Below are 25,804 nucleotides of genomic sequence, written 5' to 3'. Positions count from 1 at the left end.
TTATTCACACCTCCTTTTGTCTCTGTAACTCCACCTATCTTTTTGTTTTAGGTCCAATTCGTACATTGCACTGACTGTTACTTTGTTTTTTAATACTGTATTATCCTGCCTATAGTGTATTCATATTTATATATATTTATATTTTTTAGCCTGCTCATAGTGTATTCATCGTCCTATATCTTACAATTCCTGTTAATACTGTTATATTCCATATATATTTCTACTGTGTAGATCCTATTTATTACATTTTCACTTTAATATGCACAATACTCTGTATTATATGCACAATACTCTGCAATATATGCACAATACTCTGCACTTTACTGCCTTTTTTTTTGCACTTAGACGCTAAACTGCATTTCGTTGCATATGTACTTGTACTGTGCAATGACAATAAAGTTGAATCTAATCTAATCTAAAAAATTCTCCTGTTATTCTATCGTCTTGATAGTGTTTTGTTAGATCCCCCAACAGCGGCCTCTGTGTATCAGGTTTAGTTTTTCTTGGGGGGGTTGTAAGAGAAATACATTTCAAGCACCTTAAATTTGTGCCTGATTACATTTTAGTTTGGTTCCATTCCACTCCTGATATATTGGGCTGCTTGTAAAGTGTTATTTGTTGCCTGAGAAATAAGTGCTGTTTTGTTATTTCTTGGCGTTTGGTAGAAATCAGAATCTGTTCATTTCTCGCTGTGGCTGAACAGGCTGAAGAGATTTTTGCTCCCAAATGGGTCAGAAACAAATCAACACGATAGAAACATGAGTTTTTATATTTGAATTCATGTGCAACTCTATCAAACCGCCAAAATATTGTATGCAAATCTCACACTGCATCAGAGTGGCTCAGTGCTGACTGCCTGCAGGCCATGTCCGCTGCATAAAAGGAAATAGCTGGGAAGTCAACTCTCCACTTTGTTAATGATGCTTGTCTGTTGAATGCTAGTGGAGGAGCCTGAAAACCAGGCAACAAAGACACAGTCTGCTTGGTCCTGCATCTCACTGGAATGACTCATTAAATGGGGATCATTGCGAGTCTTTTGTACGTGACGTCTCCCAAAACGAGCCGTGAATGATGACATTCCTGTTTTTCTCCCTCAGACCTGTTTCTCAGAAAATGCTAATAAACAGATGTATCACATCCCTTTCTCTGCTATGGAACAACTGGGATGCTTATATTTTTTATTTTGGCCACCCCCCTTTCTCTGCCTTTTTCTTTTGTTCAAACAAAAGGGATGTCCCTGGATGGAAAAAGTGATCAACCTTTTTTTCTGCTCGCATTCCCCGTGACCCTCCTCTCCGCTCCAGAGTTTGGGAAACATCGACCACTCTGTCGTGATGGATCTGAGGACATTCCAAACCCCCCCGGAGCTGTTTGCACTAATGCCTATGGATTTGATGGAGAAGAAGTGTGTTGTGGGATATGTGGTTTCTGTGGCGTCCAGAACTGTGAACTCTTTTCATCTTCATTTCTCCCCCTGTACAATGGCACTGCCTTTGACTCTGTCAGATGAGAAGAGTGAGCGCTGTAGGCAGCTCTAAACTCGTCTGTCTTTTTGACTCTTTGTTTGCTGATGCTGATTGTTGATAGTGTTTAGGCCGAGGGTGAGTCGTCTGCGGGGGGTAACCAGGGTCTGCATGTATGCAGAGGGGTCACCACACAGTCACCTTCACCAGGGCCCAACAGTCCACTCATGAAACCACATTTGCGTTCACTAGATCTGGACTTTTATTTGGATGTATAATTTGGAATAACCCTGACTTAATTTTTTAATGAGATCCCTGGAAATCAGTAAAAATGTAAAAACTAAAATCTCTCAATTACAGAAAGCATTAAAAACAATTGTGGATCTCTCCCTTTGTGTGTGCCAGAATGTTATGGGTTCTTTATTGGCCTATGTTCCGTCCCTCCACCAAGTTTCGCTGAAATGGGTTCAGTAGTGTTTTTGCGTAATCCAGCTGGAAATCAAACAATTGGACACAGGGGTGGAAACATAATCTCCTTGGTGGAGGTAATGAAACACACATGTAAGCCTGCACTAACTTATATGAACACACAGTGACAAATTAAGGTTTGACGACATGTGCAGTGTCCACAATGGATGTAAAATTAACTTCCAGTTAAAATTCCTTCTCAATTAACATTGCGATATAGAGCTTTTTCAACATTTCCATTGATTTCTCAGATAATTCATGGGTCTTGATTAAAAAAAAAAAGAATTTAAATGTGTCATAGTAGTTCTGTGTATGTGTTTGCTTGTATGTGCTATTGATCTCAGCATCAGGTCGATGTTCTTGAAACCTGAGCAGGAAACATCCCATTAGTATCTACCTTTTCCTTGCTTTCTTTTTATACAGAGACTTTCTTCAGGAAACCAAGGAATTTCACTACACACACACACACATACACACACAGACGCACACGCTCCTGAGTGGTTTTACAGCCAACATGTTTCCTATTAACGTCCTGGCTGGGTATTAAGTTGTTCAAAGATGTACAGTCGAGAGCCTCAAATCACACCGGATTACCCCCAACCTCCAGGACCAAATCAGCCGAGCAATTTGTTGTCCGAACTGGTTATGTTGTCTGTCTCAGGTGATTCGAGTTGAAGGCTGCTGTGTGCTGAGCAGACACATGTTCTTTTCATGTGGTTACTGTTTGATTCACAGCAACAGACGATTTGATTATTGAAAATATATCACTCTTTATATTGTAGGTGTTTTATTGAACAGCCCTCACAGCAAATGAAAAAGTAGAAAAACTCTTTTGATCAGCAATAACAGAAGCAAACAGTAGAGTTTAGGGATTAACACCACCACCGCCACTACTTATCACAGATGTACTTTTCCTTGGATTTTTCTTCCCTTATAAAAAATGACATAAACAAATGACATGAGGAGGAGTGGTGAGAAATTATTTGTTGTTTTTATGTTTATTTACATGATCATTTAGTCATTGGTTTAAATTGCACCGCATGGCAAGCAGTGCCCCGTGGAAATGATCTTTGCTTTTTAGGAGGTTAGTGGGCTGGAGTGATATATTATTGAAAGTATTCATGAAACAAATAAAATGTTAACGAACAAACAAGCTTATTGATGCAAGCCACGTTTGTTATTGATGCAAACTGACCAATTAATATTGAATGTGAAACCCAAATGTCAAGACATTATAAACGCTGGTAATATTGGGAAATGGTGAAAAGGGAAAGAAGCAACATTTTCACAGCATAATTTTTTTATAATATTTGGTCACTTTAAACATTATCTCCTCAGAGATAAATAAAGTGTAAAGGTCCAGTGTGTAAGATTTAGGTGAAATGGATATATCGGCAGAAATTGAATATAATATAATCCTGGTGATGTTTTCACTAGTGTGTTTTATGTAATCTGTAAACAAATTGTTTTCTTCAGAGCAACATACGCTTTATGTAAAGATCGTTTCTATTTTGCCACTTTAAACCTCCGCAGCCATACGGCCACATTTTTTAACTTCAATCACATCTGAAAAGTGTCCCTGTTATTGCTCTGTGTTCTGAAATGTTGGAGTTAAAACGAGTAAAAGTCCATCACTTTGAAAATCCCCCCTTTTAATGTTCAACTATGAACCTGACAGACAGTTTGCATGTAAGCATAATGTTGCGCTGACTGAATGACCTAACATCATACTGTTTAATACAATATGTGTCATGTGTACACTACACTTTTGATTTTGTTTGTCGACATGACTGTGCTGCTTCATCCGTTGATACTGTATGTCTCATCAGTGTTTGTTTTTATTATTCTCTGCTGAACAGTGCAGCTCTCATCCAGACTCTAATTAGCCCACTGGACTCATTTTATTAGTCACCACTGGCTTGTAATGTTTTATCTGTTTGTGTTAAAAGGATTTTCACACGCTGAGCCGACACCTCTTTGGGTTTGGTTTGGATTCTTTTTTTTCTCAGCAGCTGAATTGGATCACGGCAATATGTCAGTAAAAAATACATATTAATACACATTCTGTACATATGTCGCACAACTCCACCGCGGCTGAGTCTCAGCTGAGTAAGCACAGTATAGAAATCCCATAATTATTCCTGACTGTGTCCAAAAAGGCCCAAACACGCAACCCTGACCCTCTAAACCACTTGGTCCGCGTCCAAACCGTATCTCATGTTCCTCGTATGGATCTGTGCAGAGGTCAGAGGACAGAGCTGCACCATGAAATGAATCCACTCTATATGCTTCCACTTTATTAGAGCTGACAGCTTTACAGAGGCACCCGAGCTCCCTGGTTGAGTAATGAACCAGCACAAATAAATATTTTTGGAATCTCAGGTGGCAAAATATCAGACAGGTTTGTTAATGAGTGTTAAATGTGTCTTTCCTCTTTACACCTTTACTGGAAAAAAGATTTGCTATATATCGGTTTCACTTCTAAGGTGGAAAAGTGTCAAGTGATAGTCCCACAGAATTATTCCGAGTCTCGAAATGTTCGTACACAATATCAGGCTGTTTGCGTGAGGTTTAAACTCGGCGACGCTGATCTAGAATCTGCTGAACCTGCAGCAGGAAGTCTGGTCGGCAGAGGCGGCCTGGTCTAGTCTGGGTTTCTGAGGTGTGGCACTGCCAGTTTCTATTACCATCATCATGAGTAAGTAACTCCTCATGACAGTTTGCACTGCTTTACTTTACATATGAGCATCTTTAACCTGGTTTAAGTTTAACATTTGGTTTTCACGTCTCCACATTTATGGATTTGTATGGGGTCAATGAGAATTTAAGCCTTCAAAGTGATGTTTATTGTAGAGAGAGGTTTGTTTTTGTATAATGACATGAGACAGTGTGAATGAAGTCGGTGAACACGTGATATCAGATGTGGTTACATTGTGAGAAAAAGACTGTACAGATACAGAGCACTCAAAAGTTCCCACACTGTATGTGACCCTGAAGTTACAAATACAATTCTGTTCATCTGACTCTGATTGGACGATAGTTATCCAATCACAAAGCTGAGGGTAGGTGCTTCTCTTACTGGAAATGTGTAGTGGACGACTGTGGGGGCTCCTATGTCACACAGGTGGGTTTACGTCTGTACATACACTGGATGTTGAATTGCATTTAACACTTATCAAAAAAATCACTCAATGTATCTTTAAATTGTTAAAATACACAACTCAATGCTATGACAGAAGTAAAGACAAACAGATTTTTATTTCATATGACTTTATTGAAAAAGGGCTCGAGTATCAAAGCTAAAACACTGCCTCTTGGTTTACAATCACTAAAAATACACAGGGTAATGTCTCAGTACATCTCAGGTATATGAAGAATATGTGTCAGAAGCTGCCTCAAAAGAGGGAGAAGTTATTTCACATTGTCTCGGGCTCTCAAAGCAGAACACATGCTCCCACTCTGGTCATCAATCAACACACTAATGCCGATAAAATGTTTTGTCGTGTAAAACTGTCGTGAACATTTGGTCAAAAATGTACACTCATACATATATTTTCTATATAACTTCAATTCGCTGGTAAATGTGCGTGTTAGTAAAGTTTTCTGTATGTTCGGCTGATACAGTAGTTTAATGGTAGTGAACGCTGTGTACAGTGGATGTTTGATGAGGGTGGCTCTGACAATGCAGGGGTTAAATGGGACCACACAACTATAAAAAAAAAAACACTTGTGGGTTTAGTACAACTAATTACTTGTCGTTTCTAATTCACATAAATTATTAATGAAAGGTTTACTAATTTTAATGATGTAACTTCTTGTTATTGAGATAATGATCACATTATATATTAGAAAAGTGGAGCTTTACAGAAATGACTATTCAATATTTTTTCTACATGTAACTGTGGCAATGCATGTCAACAAATGAGTGAAATAATATAAAATCAACGTCCATTAACTTCCATCGCATGAATGGAAATAAGTTACACTTGTAAGACCATTGAACCATCAGCTGAAAAATAGTTGATATTGGCCATAAAAAAACAAAGGAAACTAAACAAAGACCATTACAACACGCATCAGGACTTCGATCACAATTTTTTATGGGAGGAAAATTGGGTCTTAATTTTGCGTAGTGGCAGCAGTTGAGTGAGATTGGAAGAAGGCCAGTGGGACGCTGGGAGTGTCCAGATTGGAAGCACATGTCGGACGCTCGGCTTCCAGCTCAAAGGTTTTGTTCTGTTTTGGCTCAGTGGCTCTATTGACACATCATACATCAACCTCACTAACGCAGCAAAAAATCGAATCAAGTGTCGGAGGGGCACGGCCGAGCTGAATGGTCTTCCTGTAACTCACTAACAGCTGCCTTTTGTTTTCTATCACTGCGTGTTGGACGGAGCAGATTTTATTCGGTTGAAAACAAAACCAGAAAGACAATATTTTATATCTTGTTTGATCTTTGTATTAAAAAAAGTTATTAGATGGCATTTGTATCCTTTGGAGCTTGACTGCATTGCACGCTGTGTTTAACATATTGCAAACAGACCATTACACATCAGTGAAATATTGCATGAAACCTTGAAAATGAAGTTTAATGCCGTTTTTGTTTTGTTTTTGCATTTTATGGAATCGCCTTCATTTAGTAGTAACTGCCTACTTTACATTGCATTAAAAAACATTTAGTAAAATTATACACAATATAAAAATAAAAGCATTACATATAAAAGACACATCTGATAATAAAGTGGCTCAAATATATATAAGAAAGGATGGTAAAAAAAACAGCTTTCACTACTTTGCCACCGTGAGAATTCCCTTTGTGACATTTATCATTCAGCTTTACGTTCTATATGATAATTAAGCTTTTCATTCCTACCAAGGACAGGTGTTGGTACGAAAATACTGGCATTAAATGTTGTCAGGGCATTTACCCCTGCCCCTTTGATAAGGTGTAAAAAAAGTCTTCAGATCAGGCTACATCCACATTACTACGTTTTCGTTTGGAAACGCATCAACTCTGCTATGGACAAACCTGGCGTCCACACTACTCCAGAGTTTTAAAGCTTCTACACTCGTTTGGAAACGCTGCGGGCCTCAATTTAGTTTGAAATCTCCAGGTCTGCGTTTCAGTTAGACGAGCAGAAACCGAGATGATTGGGAACAATGACGTAGTTACTCACAAGCGCTTGCCAAATGGATCTTTTCAGTCACGATGTAGCCATGGCTGATTCGTCAGGCTCCCAACACATGAAGGAAACAACCAGCTTCAGCCTTGGTGTGAGTGTTGCTGACCATGTTGTTTTGCTAACCGCCGATGTGGAGTTAAATTCTGCACTTTACAACGATACACATGCAGAAGACAATTGCGACAATTCCCGTGTCCAGTGGGACTTGAGCAGGATGCGCTTGTCCAGTGTTTGTTAGTGGTCACGTGATATGCTTTTGCAGGCGTGTCAGTGTGGACCGGGAATCAAAACCCTCTTGCGGACAATGATCGTTGCAACCAAAATCTAGTAATGTGGATGAAGCTCTTCTACCTGTTTCTAGAAATAAATGAAATAGAAAGATACACTTTCACCTGTTTCTTCATGATTCATAATTAAATGAATCAATATTTGGCTTTTGTTTATTCATATGTCCGTTTAATTAGAAAAAAGCTGCATTGATAAGTGTCGTCTTAATCGGTACAATATGGCCTTCGTTATGCATCAGCTCTCCATTTCCCTTTTCACTTCTCACTCCATCAACAGCGCTTTAACTTTCCTGTGACAGGTTTCCTATAAGACATTGAAGTCACAGCATCCCGCCTCAAATCTTGCATAAGATAAACAGTGAACTACACTTTCAGTATATCAAAGGCTCTGACCCTCTATACTGGATATATATATATAGCACCATAAGATCAGTGCTTGTTTCATAAACCGTTTGCCTGAGCTCCATCTCTGTTTCGTTCATGCAGCAAGCTCAAAGACAACGCAAGACCATGTGGTAGCACGACCAGCCCTGATTGGACGCCACATGGGGGAGGAAAACCCAGCGTCTCAGTCTGCCACATGACCCCTTGGTCTTGGAGTAATGCCACGTTCACCAGTCAAAAGTTGAGGTAATTGTATTGTTGTAAATAAAACCGATTGTTTAAACTTGGCGGATTTCCTAAATGAAACACTTCTCCTGTTTGCCAAACCAGATTTGGACCATGAAGGTAACATTACCCACAAAACCTTGCGTGTGCGACAGAAAGCTCAGTTTGTTCCTTTATAGGCGTGTGAAGTTACAAAATACAATACACACACAGTCAGTTAGTTCATGTGAAGCCCATTCTCACACACACACACACACACTCTCATGCCAATAGCCCAGCGTACAAACACACACACATATACGCACACTCATACTGTATATCTGACATTAACATGCATCCCGTCATTCCGTGGTGTATCTGCATTCGGTGCTGATACAGAGCGTCCGAGGTGACTGCGTCCGGAGGGGGCGGTGGTGGTGCTGCATGGGGACGGCACGGTTTGGCGGTGAAGTGCTGGTGTCTGCGAGTGGTCCAGGGAGGTGGACGGGTACATACAGCGTGTTTACATGCATCCGTAGCAGTGGCAGGGAGGTTTATACTGCAGGTTCGGCACAGGCCTGGCGACGCACACGTCTTCCCTTGTGTTTAGTTCTTCTTGTTGTTGCGTCTTCTGGATTTCTTCACCCTGGAGAGAGATTCAGAAAGAGGAGAATGTATGAGTGAAACCGGCTACACTTCTGAAATGAACCGTTATTGTTTCTCTAAATATGATCCTATTAATGATTTAAATTAACCACGTGGATGACCTGCTGGTAGAGGAGCTTATAAAAAACCCACAGGTCGGTAGAGGATGGTGAATCTGATGAACGACCAGGTGGAGAGTAACTTTTCAATTTCATTTGACTTCACACTGCTCGAATACACTTCTGAAGAAAATACTAGACCTTTACCTTCACTACATTTGCTCCACTGCAAATTTTCAAATCACATTTTACATTGAATTTTTATGAAAGAGTAGCTTAAATTTGATATAAATTTCTTTCTGATTGTATGAAATTATATAATATTTTAGATAAAAAGAAGTTCAGATATAATTCAAAGTAGGTTAGATGCCTACCCAGTTCATTGTGTTACAACCCCTCAGATGTATCTGCTGACCCACAGGTTGGGGACTAACTGAAGTACTGACAGCAATAAGGTTAAATAGCTCAACCAGCTGCAACAGTAAAATGCTGCTGATGATCGATCAGGATTGAAAATGTAATGTCTGTGATACTGGGTCAGTCACAGGGTCTGATTGTCTCTCACTTTGAGTATATTTAGCTGCAAATACCTTTTCTTAAATTGGACTTTAACAGCAGTAACTGAGTATTTTGTACTTTTGTGTAAGTTAAGGATCTGAATGTCTTTTACTTACTAACGGTGACTTATATAACTTCCTACAATAATAAAACTGCTGTTGGGGAACAGAGTCCAGGCAGCAAATATGATTCCTGTTAAAAATGTGCACGTGAATATAACATGGTGCTCAGGAGAGCACTCATGGACATGTTGAGGCCTCACGTGTGTTGGCAAAAATCAACAAAACAGCATATTAATGTCATTTCTGCGACCAGCCACACTCCCAAAAATTCCTTTAAAACATAAAAAAGGCTAAAAGAAAATCAGTTGTGTGTGTGAGGACATGTTCAATGGAGGAAGTCATAAAGTTGGAATATAAGTATTTTATCTTTGCATTCAGTCTTGTCTCAGCACCTAAGGACACTAACGAGCACTTGGTACAGCGAGTTCCCAGTGACCTCAGACAAAACAATGATCATTACCTGATCTTGAAGCGATTTCTCCTTAGATGGGACCCTAACACTTGGACCCCGTTCAGTCCTGGTATTAACATCCTGAGTGATCCAATCACAAATGGTCAGCTTGTAAGTACGGGTGTGAAGGCTCCCAAGACACATTGAGGACACATTTGAGATCAGATCACTCGGACCACATGTGTCGGTGGTCTGTGATGCAAGGGGCCACATAGGTGTCCTGGGCCACATATGAAGGACCACCTACTCAGCTGACAGCCACTACAGTTTCACAATGAAACGAAGTATTTTAATACTTTTCTGCAATCACCATACATTGGCTTATTTGTGACCACCAGCGGAATATTAACACTGACTGCCACGTTGATGTTTTTTCAAAAAAATAGTTTCATCGTGAAGTTACACATTGAATCACTCCGCCTTTCAGTGGCTTTGCTCTCTCTTTATCTCTCCTTCTCTCACTGACACACAAACACAGACAATTTGGTCTCAGGAGCAGGAATGACATGCGTGGTTATTTGCATATAGAGCAAGGATTGAGATCTGATCACAAGTGGGACCAATGCTGGATGTTAATACCGGGCCTAAACGGACTTATTCTCGCACCACAACCAGCTCCTGTCAACTCTGCTGCTGTTAATACATTTGAAGCTTCATTCATTCTTCCATTGATTGCCTTCAAACATAATCCAGCCTGAGTTTCCCACTAAATCAGTTGTATAAAAACATTAATTCCTGGCAGGCAACGTTGGTGCTGGGCCTCACGCCAGTTTCAATGAGCTACATTGTTTTAAAAAGCAATATCCTATATTTCCTCAGAAATTACTTTATTGTTAGTTTTCACATTGTGCACCTCAAGTGTTCATGGTGTTTTAATAAGCAGATTTGCAGCCTGGTGATAATCACCTCCAGATATATGGGCGAACTTTTTAACTATGCAGCTCATTTAAAATTGAATGGGCGCAGCAGGTTTTGGTATCAACAACAAAAAAAGGGAAGTCATTTTAAAACTCATGAACACAGATTCGAGTAAAGTTTTTGCTACAGCCTCAGACGCTTGAGAAAGAAGGAACCATGAAACACCAGCGGCAGATTTATTTCCGCTCTTACTCGATGCTAATTATGTCACAGATAATAACTCAGCTGCTTACATCAACCATGTCAGTGATTTGGGAGAGCAATTGCTGGCAGGAAACTGAGAAATGGCCGTTTTCTAAACATGGTGTATTTCTTCTTTGCTGTTCTCCAAACTCAGAGAGGAGCCGTATGTCATGACTGTGCCTGTCAGCCAGAGAGGAGGTTTCTCTTACTTGTTGATGGCGTTCTTAAGGTACTGCTGCAGCCACTTGGTCTCTGGGTTGATGCAGACTTCCCTGTTATTCTTCAGTTTGGCACTGCAGGAAAAAAAACACCAAGATTAGACTCATGCTCTCATTTGATGGGATTAACCTGTTTTCTATCCTAATGTGCAGTGGTGGGATGTAACAAAGTATTTTTACTTTGTTTCTCTACTTCAGTGCATTTTTCATGTATCTGTACTTTACTTGGGTAGATACATTATCAGGTACAATTCACTTTTATTCAACTGCGTATATCTCGACTCTCTACTTAACTATATCTTTGAAGATAGTCAATAACGAGAGGGGAATCGATCCATTGATCCAATCAGAGTGGGCAGGTAACATTAGACCCCGCCTCACACCCCAGAATGTTTGAATCCTTCCTCCAACACTGGATGGACATCCGCTCTTATACATTTTACTCTTACATGTGGTGCTATACAGAGGCAGCACAGATAGAGAGGAGGCTGTGTATTTGAGTCTGATCCAAACTTGGACACCGGTGTGAACACCATCACCTCTTGGCTTCCTCTGTAGCTGAACATCTGCTGATGGAGCACAGTGCAGAGACTGTATCTTTGTAGATGAGACAAATGAGCTTCTAACAGATATATCCACGACTTCAATGGATTTCCCACATTTTAGAGAGTCAGCAGTTTTGATTTATGTCAGGGCTCAATGAATCAACTTGTAAACACTGGCCCGGGAGAAGTGATCCATCAGGACCAATCATTTATCACCTCTCCCCCTTTCTAAGTCAAATTTTGGCAATTTGCACTGCAGATTAAACTGATGATGTTAAACAACAGAATAATGATGGTTGTTGTGAGATGCAGATTGTGAACTTTGTTGCCATTGAAGTGTTGCAGATTGGCAATATCAGAACTTGGAGCGAGCTTGTGCAGAAATATATGGAAAATACTGGCATTTTTCAAACTAGATAGATTAGCAAAAAAAACTTTGTAGGTTATAATTTTTATATTAATGATCAGAAATATACAATATAGGCAAATTTCAGTTATTAAACTTGGATACACAAAATCCCTGTTATAGGGAATTCCAAAAGCACAATTATACATTTTTAATCTCTTAAAGCACCTAACTGTGATTTTAAAGGTATTATTAATGTTATTATATACAATAAATTACTATTACAATAAATATCTGAGATTTAATAATGGTAAAGTTGAAGAGATAATGTCTAAAGATGCTGCACACTAATATGTCTTTAAATTTATCGTTTATTTTTTTTCAAAACCCAGTTCACCAAATGCTTAACTTTAATCTCTGAAAACCCCACAACGTCTTACAACACTTCCCAGTTAATACCAGGGGATTAGAATCTCTGACAGCCTGTCACCTTTACGTCAAGAGTTTGCTGCCAAATCTAACATCAGATAACCTGCAATGTTATTCAACCATGAAGAGAACACGGATCTCTTTGTTAGAACCCATCATAACATGAAATCCAAAAATACCATCCTTATTTAACGTTAAGGAAGACCTCACTGTGGAAATGAGCACAACACGTCGGGATCACGTGTTCGATGAGGCTGATGAAGGCCGAGCTCAGCGACACCTCCACTGAGCTCCGGAAAACCACTGAGCCTCCTGCCACACGTCACAGCTGGATGGCCGAGGATCACTGCACAGACCAGGCTGTCACCCTCCGCTAGGTGGTGAAAAATCACAGCTCTCTGTTTCCACTCAGGCACAGCTGGGAGGGAGGCTTCCAGCGCAGGTCGCACTCTACTGTATGGCCCTTGTAAAACTGTCTCAACGCTGCACATGCAACCTTGCAACACGTAGCCTGACGCGGACAAAAGAGTTTGGTCAGGCTCGTTTTTGGTTTACACGTCTTGAAAGGCCCAATTTAACGGTATTGTTGGTCCAAACTGGTGGAAAAGTCTCACATCAAAAGGTGCATTTTTAGTCATTTTCCGAGGCCTTTCTTCTCCTGCCACATTCATTTTAGGACACTGTAAAACAGCTAAAGCAAAAACCGTTCCATCTTGATGTGAGAATAGCGTTTTATGAGAGTGTGGAAGTAAGTACATCGCTGCAGGAATCAAAGTCTCTGAGTAAGTAAATTACCCAAAAGAATTGTTGTTTTAGAGATTTTATTGCTTCCACCAAAGAGGTTGTTCTGTTTGTTTGTTAGTCAGCAGCATTACACAAAAACTGCTTGGAGGGATGCGGCATGAGTCAGGGAAGAACCCACTAAATCTGGACCAGGGGGGAAATCCATATATATTTTTTTTACTTTTGTGGGATTGGACGTTAAGGGGAAACAAATCTGACCTGTTTAAGGGACTGATATTTATGAGTGTGTTCAATCCAAATAAAATGTACTGGATTTAGTGAAATGTGGTTTCATTAAGGGATTGATCAGCCTCGATGGAGGTGTCCCTCTGGTTCCATTTCTATTTATTGTTGTGTTATCTGTCTCTCTGACCTTTTTATTGTCCAGGACACACTTGTAAACATGCTTTTTTCTGTTTATCTCATTGACACTTTCCTGGTGAAATAAAGGTTAAATAGCTGAGAAATAAAAGGGCTTAATCCCTCTTTATGATTTACAGCTCTGCGGTGACAGAGAGTGTGCCTGTTGATGAAGAACCGAGCCAAATATTTAGAAGAGGATTTGTTCTGTCATCAAACACTGAGCTTCAGATCCACTGGGCTGAGCAGGAGGGGCGGGGGGGCGGCCGGGGTCTCGCTCCCTCCCAACATGTGGGTCTCACACCTCGGTGGCAAAAGGTCGTGTATGAGACTTAACAACTCCGAGGTGTATTACCTCGCTGCTCCTCTTTCTCCGCCCTCCATCGCTCCATCACACAACTCTGCAAATTAAACACATTCCTCTCCGCCTCGAACTGCCGGCTGATTTAATTTGTGCCCCCTCCCCACCACCTCTGCTGCCCCTTTAAAGTGCCACCTCCCCTATTCCTCACCCCCATTTAGATGCGCGCACACGTGCAAATGAGCAAATGGCTCCTCAACTTAAAAGAGTGGTTCAGGAGCATCAATCTGAGCATCAGGCCTCAAATCCCTCCAACCAACATGTGAGTCAGGAGGCCAAACAGCTCAGTAACTGGATCTGTGTTTGCTTTTCCTCCAGGGATGTCCCCGTCTTCCCCCTCCGCTTTATTTTATTAGGGATGGCCCCGGCTCATCCACTCGGGGAGCTCACCGCTGTTTTCATGTGTCTCCCTCCATCCTGTTTATCTGTCTGCTTGTCTGGATGACCAACCGAGAGCCTAAACCCTAATTGACTTGGCTGGAATTGGAGGAGCGGAGTTCCACAAGCAGCAGGTAGTAATTACTTCACAGCAAGTTAATACCAACAGCATGCAGGGCGGGGGGAGTGGGTAGGAGGAGGGTGCACGGTGGGACGTTTCATCTGTCTGAGTAGAGATACAGGCGCAGCGCTCTGCGACTGAATGACTTCTTGACTCCCCGGGCCGGTTTGCGGAGGGAAGTCCGAGAGCGTGTGTGGCCGTGGCCGGAGCATCACATGTCCTCACTGACCTTTCGCCACTCACTCAACCCGCTGTCCCTCCCTCCCTTTTATGGTAGAAACACCACAGACTTGTAGCCTTTTGGCTGTAAGTCTTCTGCCGTCAAGTTTTCTATAGCGAACAAATGAATGGGGCAGTTTTACTTAATGTGTTCCAGACCACTGACATTATTCTCAATGCAGTCGGGAAATAAAAGAAAAAGTGTATAAGGGACACCGAGGGGGTCAGCACACATACAAAGGTAATCGCTTTGACCCTCAATTATTGCTTCCTTTGCAAAACATAAATGGCCCCCAGAGCTCGGGCCGTCGCTGCTTTCCTCTCTGAGTGGATCGTGTTGTTTTAAACTCAGGCCTCTCACTCGGGAAGGAAGAGAAAGATTTTAACACCATGCTTCACACATCCGTTTTTAATCGACACTGGATTTAATTAATGTATCTTTGGATGGAGGTTTGGATTTTATTTTACTCACCAAATAACAGTGAAAATTAAAACTAAAGGGGATAAAAGAAAAATGACAGGATAAATACATAAGGATAATGAAACGCTCTGCCTGCGCTCGATAGCCCGAATGATTAGGGCTTATGTAATAAAACTGTGCAGCTCTCAACAATCAAAGATGGTGAACTGGTGAAAAAAAGTCTGAACCTTTCATTACTTTCACTATTTTTTACCATTTCTTTGATTTTATCTAAGTGGCAGATTGAAACTTTTAATAGCTCACTGCTTTCAGCACATTTTAAATATTTTATTGATATATATATATATATATATATATATGGATGAATATGTTTGGGTGCATAGCTTTTTTTCTTCTTTCATATATATATATATATATATATTTTTAAAGGATTCACTATATAAACAATTGGATTTTCATTGGATGGGGTATAATGGGTGTATATTTAAATATAATATATTATATATGAATAAAATGGCACTTTTTACATTTAATTTAGATTTAATCATCTTAGTATTTCATTGGCTGTATAAATATGGTAACAGGTAACCTCTTTTTAATTCTCATTATTTGGTGCAATGGCTCTTACATGTGTTCCTAAAGCTTTTCTGCAATGAAATGCTGCTAAATCGACCTTTTACTCTTGGCGTGACAATATAGATGTTTGGGTTTGAAATTCGAAATTAATAAAAACAGATAGACTTACGTTATAATCTTAACACTATTGCTGCTCCTTAAGAACAGATATAAGATCATTCTGACCCGTTGCTCCACCGTGGGTTGCAACATATCTAAGGAGCATCATGTTTCATTCAATAAGCACATGGACCCGACAATGGTCCTGTCAACGACCACCCAGCTATTATATTCCAGTGCATGAACGTCCAGTACAAACAAAGACTTTAAAGCCTCTAAAGATGAATAGTCACTGAGCTGGAGCTGATGTTTTAACCTCCTGCACATGGAAAGGGAGACATTGTCTGAAACATGCCAGAAGACTGCAGGATACCAGAAGCTTGACACTAAACATCACAGTCATTAACATTCACCTAATCTCACCCACATCCTTAAGAATGAACTTCAACAAGTTCCATCGGTGACAGGATCATTTAAAGGACCCACTCAGGAAATATGTTTCATCAAGCTTTACTCAGTGGAGTAACTTTATACCTATTTACTTACATGACTTGGAAGGGGCAGTTGGGCGTGTGGAGGAACTTGAGCTCTTTGATGGAGCGCTGGGGAACCGTGTTGAGGGTGGAACGACACCAACACCGCTCCACCAGACTGATGGGCTTTGCTGAAAACACACAAAGGAAAAGCCCAAATTAGCATTATATATTATAGCAGAGAAATTCAATAGGATTACAAGGGAATAAGGCACAAGCGTCGACAGGATTTGAAATAAATCGGTTGAATGTGTTTTTCAGTCCAGTGGCAGATGAGGTGGCTACTGGAGAGGATGGAAATGTTGCTTAAATATTTAATTTAAATGTCGTACACAGAGAAGGGATTGTTAAGATCCACACAAGGATTTAAATATTAACGTAAAATTCAAATCTAAATGAAAGTAGCCTTGACTCCATTTCATTTGTAATAAAAAGCATCACTTCCTTCAGAAGACAAATGACAAAACATGTTTAGTGTACTGTAACAAGTCTTCAATCGTATGGGAACACAAGGGTTTACCTGCTACAGCTCGGACCAACATGTTCATTAAAAAGAGATTAGCGCTTTCTGACCACTCACACACACACACACACATGCAGAATTTTAGCTTTTCACTCCCAGAGCATTTAGCGCGGCCTCCCTGAAGGAGAAGGGCCCTCGACATTCAATTTGCAATATTCGTCCTCTTTTATGAAAGGGCCCTCTGCGGCTCAGGCGGCATCAACAGCCTCAGTGGAAATCACCTCAAGTACATTCTTAAAATGATTACAAATGACCCCGCGCCTCCATGGAGGCTTTGCGGGGGCCCAGAGGACCACAGATGCACAAACTTCAAAATGCAGGCGATTATTGTAGTTTTGTAATTGTTTGCCCTAAAGAAAAAAGTGATTGTGGTTGTGAAAATGTCAGTACTGAGGATGAAAGCAAAGAGTCGGCAATAAAAACTTAAATGAGTTAAGAAACCATCTAATTGCCCGGACTTGAGTCTTAATAGACTGGGTTTGAAAAGGGGGAAAAAAGCTTTGACAAATCTGCACTGAGAGTCAAGAAATTATAGAGGGACACAGAACAGATGCAGAATTTTTTTGGGGGGGATGTTTAGAAAATTCAAACAACTCATTCTTTGTACAAGAGCCCATTTCCTGCTCAGATAAACACACAAATCAACAAAATCAAGTGGATCTAACAGACTTTTGTTTCAAGGTTCAGTACATTCCCATTGATATTCATGTTTATAATGCAACACCAAATGTGCCACCACAAATGGCTAAATCCTCAGTAATATCACCCTAATGACTCTCACCCATTCAGGCTCTTTTCTCATGCAAACTAAGGGATCATTATGCAGCACGCAGCACCAGGGCCGGCAGCGAGCACCCAGCGCTATCACCAGCGCATTGTTTATCCCTAATTAGAAACTAATTAAAAGAAAGCAAAGAGAAAAGACAAATGCACACATTTAGAGCCGACTCTTTAATGTGCTGCCGGGGGTCTGACTGGGGCCGAAACCACAAGCTGAGAATAAACGCAGGGCACCCAACACCCTAACATGTTTCTTACTGCAGGTTAACAGGAAGATCAGGAAGATCACTGCTGGGTCAGGACTGCACCACAACTCTGAAGGAAGGATTCACTGAAGTGAAGGATTTTAGTTTAAATAGCAAATTTGACCGTGATTTACTAAATAAAAATATATAAGAAAAATACATAACTTTTAAATATTATAAAACACTGCAGTAGTAATGTAGATAACCAGTTAGTCAGTATTCTATTTTATCTTCTATACCATTAATCCAGAGTTGGAACGATGACTATTTTTCATAAAATGTACTGATTCTTTTTTATTTAATTTATAAATGGGAAAAAAAAGATTGAAGATAGAGATCTTTGAAAACCAGCAAGAATTAACCCTTGAAAAGTCAGTCAGTTATTTTCAATTAATGAACAACTAGTCAATCAAAAATTAGCTGCATTCATTTGACAAATTCACCGATCATTACAGCGCTACAATAGGCATTTAATAGACAAAAATAATAATGAATTATAAAATGAAAGTCTAATCTCCCCTCACTAAAAAAGATTTCTATCTAGACGTCAACAAGTGAAGCTCATCATCATCAACCAAAATCTAGAGGAATAAAACCGACAAAAGACCATCGACGATGCCAGAAGTTAAGCTTTGACAACTCAAAAGAAATTAAACATGAACCCAGACAGTATCTTCATTATGATGTGAGACTCATTTTCTTATACAGGCAGTTATTTAATAGCTAATATAAATACATAGAACCAATATTAATAATCAAAATGATTGATGAAGCAAAACCCTCTCCACATCTTTATATCTAAAAAAGTCCATGTTAAAAAGTTACCAAAGAAACAGTCACAACTTCCAGTATTAACCAGTCGACAGTCCCTGGACTCACCGGTGCAGGCTGGTGTATGTGTGGCCACGGCCAGCAGAGCCATCAGTGCCAGCAGTTTGACATCCATGGTGGTGGTGGGCTCACAGGCTGCAGGAGGGCTGCTCTCTCTCAGCTACAATCCAGGGCACAACTGTGACCAGCAGCTCTGCTCTTTGCTGTGTTAAAGCCTCAGATGGGAGAGAGAGAGGGAGAGGGAGGGTGAGAGGGAGTCCCACTTTCTCAGGAGGGAGGGGGGTCCCAGCAGGAGAGGAGGTGAAAGTATGGGAGGGGAGGGGAGCGGCAGCGAGTCAGTACAGACTTCCTCAATTGTAAATGTGTTGGCTGAGAATCAAGAGGAAAGTCTGTGGAATTCTGTTTCTCTTTTTTCACTCTCATTTCTCTCCAGTTGGTCTCTTTCATTTTCTCTCTTCCTGCTAAGTTTTATGCCTCCTTTATTTACGATACTTTTGTCAGTTTAATCTCTAATTCCAATTTTTTGTCACTTTCCTCCTTTTTGCATATTTCTGTTCAATCACTTCCCCTCCTCTTGCCATCTGCCAGAAACACACACACACACACACACACACACACACACACACACACACACACACACACACACACACACACACACACACACACATGCAGCTTCCACCACGTCCCACCAATCACTCACTATTTCCAGAGCCAGATCTCCTGTGGTTGCACTAATATTGTTGTATATTCCAGCTGAGTGTTGTGTTATTGTTGACTGGGATACAGACTGTCACACCCCCCCCCCCCCTCCACTTGCATGCATGTCCCTGTCTCTTTTCCTGCTCGCTGTCTCCCAGTCATCTGTCTCGGCTCCCATCCATAACGCCTGGTTCATGTCTTTATTGGGCTCCTCCGGACTTTTATTGTCTGCTCTGTGATGAAACCATAAGGGGCCCGTGAAGGCTTCACTATAGTACTAATAACAGGAGCAAGGAAACGTAGTGCTGAGGGAGAATGAGAGCATTTGTGGATCCTGATGTAACTGTTGGTGAAAGATGATTAACATAAAGCTGCAAGTGGAGGTGAAGCTTCATTGACGGGCTGCCATGTTTGTCAAAATCAATAAACTGGGTAATGTCACACTTCTCTCCAGCTTTCAAATAAATATTTCCAATAGATTCAAAAGCAAAAATAAAAAAAACTATTTTAATTTAAGAGAAAATATAATATTACAGTACAATACATATACAATGACGAAAGTGAAGACATATAAAAAAAGATTATTAAAACATTTCCTTTCTTAGGTTTAAGTTTATAAATAGAAACTGTCTGTAAAGAGTCAATACAACAACAGTGAACACTGATTTTTCACACATCAACAAATCAGTGAAAAGAACTGTATCAATAACGAAACTGAAAAGTAGCACCATTCAAATTTATGACTTCATTGCAGAAACAAACAAGAAACAGAAACGGACAATTATTAAGAAAAAGCATCAGATACATGCTTAAGGTTGTATGTACCAGTTACATTAATTATACAATAAGTGAAGATGAAAATGATACAATGATGAATGAATATAAGATGATTTCTCTCTTTATAGAAGCAAAAATAATTTACATTTCAAATTTTTTATTTTTCAGTTACTCAGTGGTGAGTGCCACTGAAGGAAACATCAGCCAAACTGCAAGCTAATGATCAGTTTTCATGGTGCACATTTTATGTTTCTCATATTTTTTTGTTAAAAAGTTTTTCAAGTTAACAATGGCATTCAAAATAACTTATTGAAGTTATCTTTTTCTAAAAGCTGATCATGATCAGATGCTCATTATTATCTATATAATGTATTTAACTATTTTCCTGTTAGATTAAGATTTTATTTAATCTTTTTTACTTGTCACCAGAGTTGTAATGGGTGGATGGGAGATAAAAGGCCTAATTTCGTACATTTGTCTGCAGCACATGGACTTAATGTTGATGTGATGGAGAATTTCCAACATGGAAACAGGAAACACGTGTGTGTAGTTGCAGCTAAGTGGTTAGAATATACATGTGTGTACATGTCAGTACATGTGTGTGTGTGTCTGCAAACATGCATGCAGGTATACATGTTTCTGTCTGCTGACTCTGCTGCTCTGAACCCAGCAGCTGAACTGAAACTGGTCTTCATGCTAGAACTTGACGCTGTCGGAGCTTTGGAAGTGCTTGAACACCCCCACTCTCATCTGCAGCCCCACCACCACAACCACTACCACCACTGTAATAAAACCATACACTGCTAAACACTGTCTGTCAAGTCATACACTGAAACCCCTCCCCTGTGGTTTACAGGCCTGTACCATGGCAGCGTGCTGAGAGAGTCCTCGCAGGTCAGAGTCCTGCTGTCGGCTGTTAACCTGAGAGGGTGTTTACTATGAGCCAGAGTCCAGCAGTATAAATCCCATTTAACTACCATTAACAGTGGAGGAGATGAAACAGCAAATTATCTTGAAAGTATTTAATATGTATTCTTTTTATTTTTGAGAGAAACAACATTGATTTATGGCCCAAATAACAGTAAAACAATTAAATAACAGTAATTGTCATAAAGTCCAACAGATGTTTTAACTGGTTTTATCATAAAAATTATAAAGCACATTTATTCTAACTTACCTCTAGTGATATTCAAATATTTTATTATTGATATTTATCTTCACAGAGATTGAAATACCTGCTAAAGTTATTTCTGTTGACACCATATGAATGAAGTTTTGATTTAAGTCTGTACATTTCAAAATATTTTTTAAACTTTTTTTTTCCTCTTATTTTTGATGAACTGCTCCTTTACTCTATGAAGCCAATCCTGTATCAGAGTATGAGCTTTACAGAAGGACAGCAGTACTGGCTTTCTAGAGCAGGGCTGGGAAACAGATGTGGGTTTATATGGTTTGATGTGATTAAACACAGTCCATCCCAGTGAAGCTCAACCTTCAGCTCAAACCTTCAACATGCAACTGGGACTTCCTTCATGTATGTAACATTCCAATGATGGGATGTCTGGCAGCGTAAAATAAGTCTGTATCATGTTCCATGCAAACACTAACATTTACGTGATAGCCCAGATAAACCCCAAATGCCCAAATTACCCAAAACAGTGTCAATCTTATCACCACTTCACCGAGGACTTGTATTTACCGAGATCAAAAACAAATGTCACAAGCGTTTTAGCTGCTCTGGCGCTAACACGCCACAGAGGCACTGCTGTGACGGAGGCCGGGAATGCGTCTGGCTGGTTCACCGCAGACCTGCGGGACACCGCTGCCACTTGTATCACACGTGGGGTCAGAGGTCAGCGTTTCATGTCCCTGTATAAGGTTACAGGCAGTAGAGCTGCCAGGTCTTTGTTTTGCGGACCAGCCCGGATAGACGAGCTCGTACAAACAGTTGCCATGATGAGGGAGATGATGGAGGGCAGACGGCTGTTTGGTCTACATCAGGTCCACACATGCAACCAACCAACTGATCTGAATCAAGTAATTAACCAAATAAAGATGATTATAACATTGTTTTTCTCTTGTAAAACTGAACTGAATGTGTAATGATGTGGTTAAATAGGAATGAATGGGGTTTTTAATGAAAGAAGAAAGGAATTCAAATTTTTATACCGTCTGACTCAATCTGCTGTTTTCAGGCCAAGCTTCCATTCAGGGTTTGTAGCGATGAAAGAGTCTCAGAAAAAGAAAACATGTATATATGTTAAACTAGAACTAAAGAGTATAAAAATAAAGAGTCTAATGCGCTCTGTCCACTTCAATAACCATCTTTCATCAGCAGGTGTGTCATAGCACTCAAACCAAACGCACACAAACACGTTATTAGCGTGTTTCGCTCCCTTCCATGTACAAATGAACCCAAATAAACACAGACTGATCTCGTCAGTAATCTCTCGGTTAGATCTCCACGTTCCTGTCGGGATCTATCGTGTGGAGAATTGCTTTGCGGTGCAGAGTTTATTGTGTTTGTCCAGCAGTTTGAGTCTGGTGCTGAATTTAGTTTTATGGGGGCGGAGCAGATGAAAGGTTTCCCTCCACTGGTCTTAGATAAACAGTAGTTCAACGACCACTGCAGGGGATGGAGGCCTTTATATGAGAGGCTCAATACGTGCCATGTAAACACACATTAATCAACACGTGGAAACAGTTCTCCAAACACCAAATGTATCGGCTGCTGTATCATCAACGGGGGAAAGTGTTGAGTAAAAGCGAGTTCTATTTATAGTTAATACATTTACAGTGTGGTGATTCTGGATCGGATTAGGATTAGGATTTCTTGTTGAGTGATTTACTACCTTGATATATTTTAAGGATGGGTGTGAGGGTTCTGTAAACAGGAGGTTTCGGGGGTTTAAAGTGTGTGTGTGTGTGGGGGGGGGGGGGTTAGAGAGGGGGCTGGCTGTGTGATGTGAGTGTGATGTGTGTTTCTTTGGATGGGGGGTGTGGCTGGGGGGTCCCTGTTATCAGGGCAGCTGGTGTCTCAAGAAGGAGGAACACACACTCACACACACATGCTGAGGGTTGATTAAGCTTGATGCTTCGTTAATTACTTTAAGTCCATGAATCGGAAAATCCGCATATATTGTCTTTGGCCATTTGTTTAACTGTTGGTGGATCAGAAATGCTGCAGCTGAGTTTATCAGAAGCTGAAAGAGATTTAGTAGCTGCTTAAATAAAGTGCTAAATCAGTGGCAATGTGAAAGTATACGAGTAGATCTCATACCAGTTTCATTTAACTCTGACTAACGTACTTATTCATGCAGTCTGTTTAGAATTGTGACTTTTTCAGCATATTTCTCAACACCACAAAGTTTTATCTGAGACATCCCTGTGACAGAAGAATAATCAATATCTTACACGGTCCTGCTTATTACCTCCTCCTGGAAGTTATGTTTTCACTCTCATCTGGTGGTTTGATAAACAATCAAACCACCAGATTATGAAAAAATAAAATGTCCATGCAACTTTTGGGACAGGTGGGACATGGACCAAGAAAGAACTCTTCTCTGAATTAAAAGAGATACTCAGGGGGTTGATATTTATGAGTGATAGTGTGTGTAATTTGGTAAAGGTCAAAATATCTAGAACATTGAAATGTGGTTTCATTCGGGAGGTGTTGGGCCATGATGGAGGTACGTTGCTCTACAGAAAGACTATTCTATTTAAGAGTTACATGAGCATGTATTTACACCACCATGTACCACTGCACTAAACTTACATGGTGACATTTAGTACTTAAAAAATAAGTTACTAAAGCTACAGTAGAAACTTAAAATGAACAGGCATTCTGAATCTAATAAGGATATTCAGTTATTCAGTGCAAATACTGTTGATGATTTTGAACACTGAAATCAGAGTGTGTTTTTTGACTGCAATGCCATTTTTTATGTTTGATTTGTAAGGCCAACACACATTAATCAACATCAATGTAAATGTATCAGTCTTTCAGTCCTTCAGCAAGATGTTTCCGCCAATACGACACAAATCTACAAAGTCAATTCATTAGTTAAGAAACTTTTCATGGTGCTGAAAATGGGAAACTCACATCGACAAAATAAATATTGCAGGAAACACTGTACATCACTTTTTATGAGTAACGTTAACAGCCCGTGCAGGATTCTATGAGCGCTGAGAGGGCAGCAGTCGAGTAGCAGCCCTGGAGAAACAATGATTAAAGACCACAGAGGTCTTGGCTCAACAAAAGATGCAGAAAGCTCTTCATTGAGTTCAGCCTCTTGACTGTTTTAATCCGGCACTTCCCATTCACATGTACAGCACATACAGTCAGAAAGCGATGATAAAGGCATTTCCATCTGAATACATGTCTGGTCTTTAGGTAGACACGTCCTGAATGTGTTTGAAGTTTTCTGCTCTCCTTGGCTGTCAGTTATGGGAGAAAGGCCTCTCAGTGACTAATCCAGTTTACTCTGTGCCCGTCTGTGGAGGAGAGAATCTGGCATGACACCAAATGCCACTCTATAGATGCTTTTCCAGACAAAAGCAAAAAAAAAAAGTGGCTGCCCCTCCTCTGCTCTCCTCCTCTTCGCTCTCGTTTCCTTCCACTGAATGCGTCGCGTCTTTCATATATTTGTCAAGCGGGTGGTTCGTATCTGACACTGTTGCCATGGCTCCAGCCCCTGCATGGGGCAGGACATGTGTTTACTGTATATCTTATGGGATGCTGAGAAAAGAGAGGGCGGTCTGGAGTGCTGGTGCCCTTTGGTGCCACATTCAAGTGTGTGAGACTGTGTGTGGTTTTAGTGGTGGGCTCCTCATCTCAGGGAAACGCAGGGAGCAGGAGGCCACAGGAAGGGAAGGTCATCACAACTCAAACTCTAATTGAATGGGATGTACAGTTAACGCTCCGTGACCACAGGCGTGTGGTCGCATCACATGGGTGGGGTTCCGTTGGAGTGCATGCATGACTTTTGTATGTAAGGGTTGACCTTTGGAGAACAGAAAAGAAAACGAGTTGGGGATGAAACCGCACTTATAAGCTCATAAAATGTCCAAATTTTTGCTTCTGCTTGAGCATCTACAGTCACAATATAACAAAAAGACTTTGTTTACATTGTCTATATATGTATTGTTAATGTGTAATGATGACAGAATAAGATTCACATCAAAATGCTCATCATTTTATATTTCACTTTTTTCATCTTTTTGTAAAAATATCTATCCTTTAGTATAATTATGATGTTCTTTGGAGCCCATGATACCGACCTGAGGATTTTGGCCAACAAAAATAAAGCAAATTATATTTAATTTAAGATTCTATGAAAGTTTTAAATATATCCACCTGTTCTCAATTCTGGTTCTGCCTTTACTGTGCAGATATGTTCCCACGAGCTACTTATCGACAAAAAATGTCACCTGTCAGGACTCTGGCTCTGTAGGCTTCAGTCAGAGGACAGACAAATTGTGAAAAACCACCATTTGTAGAAGAATGAACTGTGGAATTTAAACTTGGGGATAAGCAAGCAATGCATATGTACTATTTTACAGATCAATAAAATCATCTACAATTTTTTGCCGATGCACAACAGCACATGTTTAGTTCTCAGTGTTCTCATTTCATGCCACGGGTGCAGCCTTCACATGGACCTGACAGATTTCATGACATCACCTCTGAGATTCT

General features: G+C 40.3%; 1 protein-coding gene across 1 annotated transcript; it reads right to left on the bottom strand.

The window, feature by feature from the left end:
- Positions 1-5,184: 5,184 nt before the first annotated feature.
- Positions 5,185-18,799, bottom strand: cxcl12b (chemokine (C-X-C motif) ligand 12b (stromal cell-derived factor 1)). The gene is made up of 4 exons (XM_061086653.1): positions 18,682-18,799; positions 16,268-16,385; positions 11,075-11,158; positions 5,185-8,635 (listed from the first exon to the last, which is right to left on the bottom strand). Exons 1-4 carry the CDS (start codon positions 18,746-18,748, stop codon positions 8,596-8,598), a joined length of 309 nt encoding a protein of 102 aa, XP_060942636.1. The 5' UTR covers positions 18,749-18,799; the 3' UTR covers positions 5,185-8,595.
- Between the last annotated feature and the right edge of the window lie 7,005 nt (positions 18,800-25,804).

This window comes from Limanda limanda, chromosome 2 (assembly GCF_963576545.1).
Source record: "Limanda limanda chromosome 2, fLimLim1.1, whole genome shotgun sequence".
Lineage (NCBI taxonomy): Eukaryota > Metazoa > Chordata > Actinopteri > Pleuronectiformes > Pleuronectidae > Limanda > Limanda limanda.
Note: the sequence above shows the minus strand (reverse complement) of the source record. Positions and strands in the feature narration are given on the sequence as shown.

Coding starts and splice junctions, on each gene's coding strand:
- cxcl12b (XM_061086653.1), bottom strand. CDS start 18,748: ATGGATGTCAAACTGCTGGCACTGATGGCTCTGCTGGCCGTGGCCACA. Junction 11,159..16,267: donor AACTGCCCCTTCCAAGTCAT/GTAAGTAAATAG, acceptor TTTTTCCTGCAG/TGCCAAACTGAAGAATAACA. Junction 8,636..11,074: donor CTTAAGAACGCCATCAACAA/GTAAGAGAAACC, acceptor ATCTCTCTCCAG/GGTGAAGAAATCCAGAAGAC.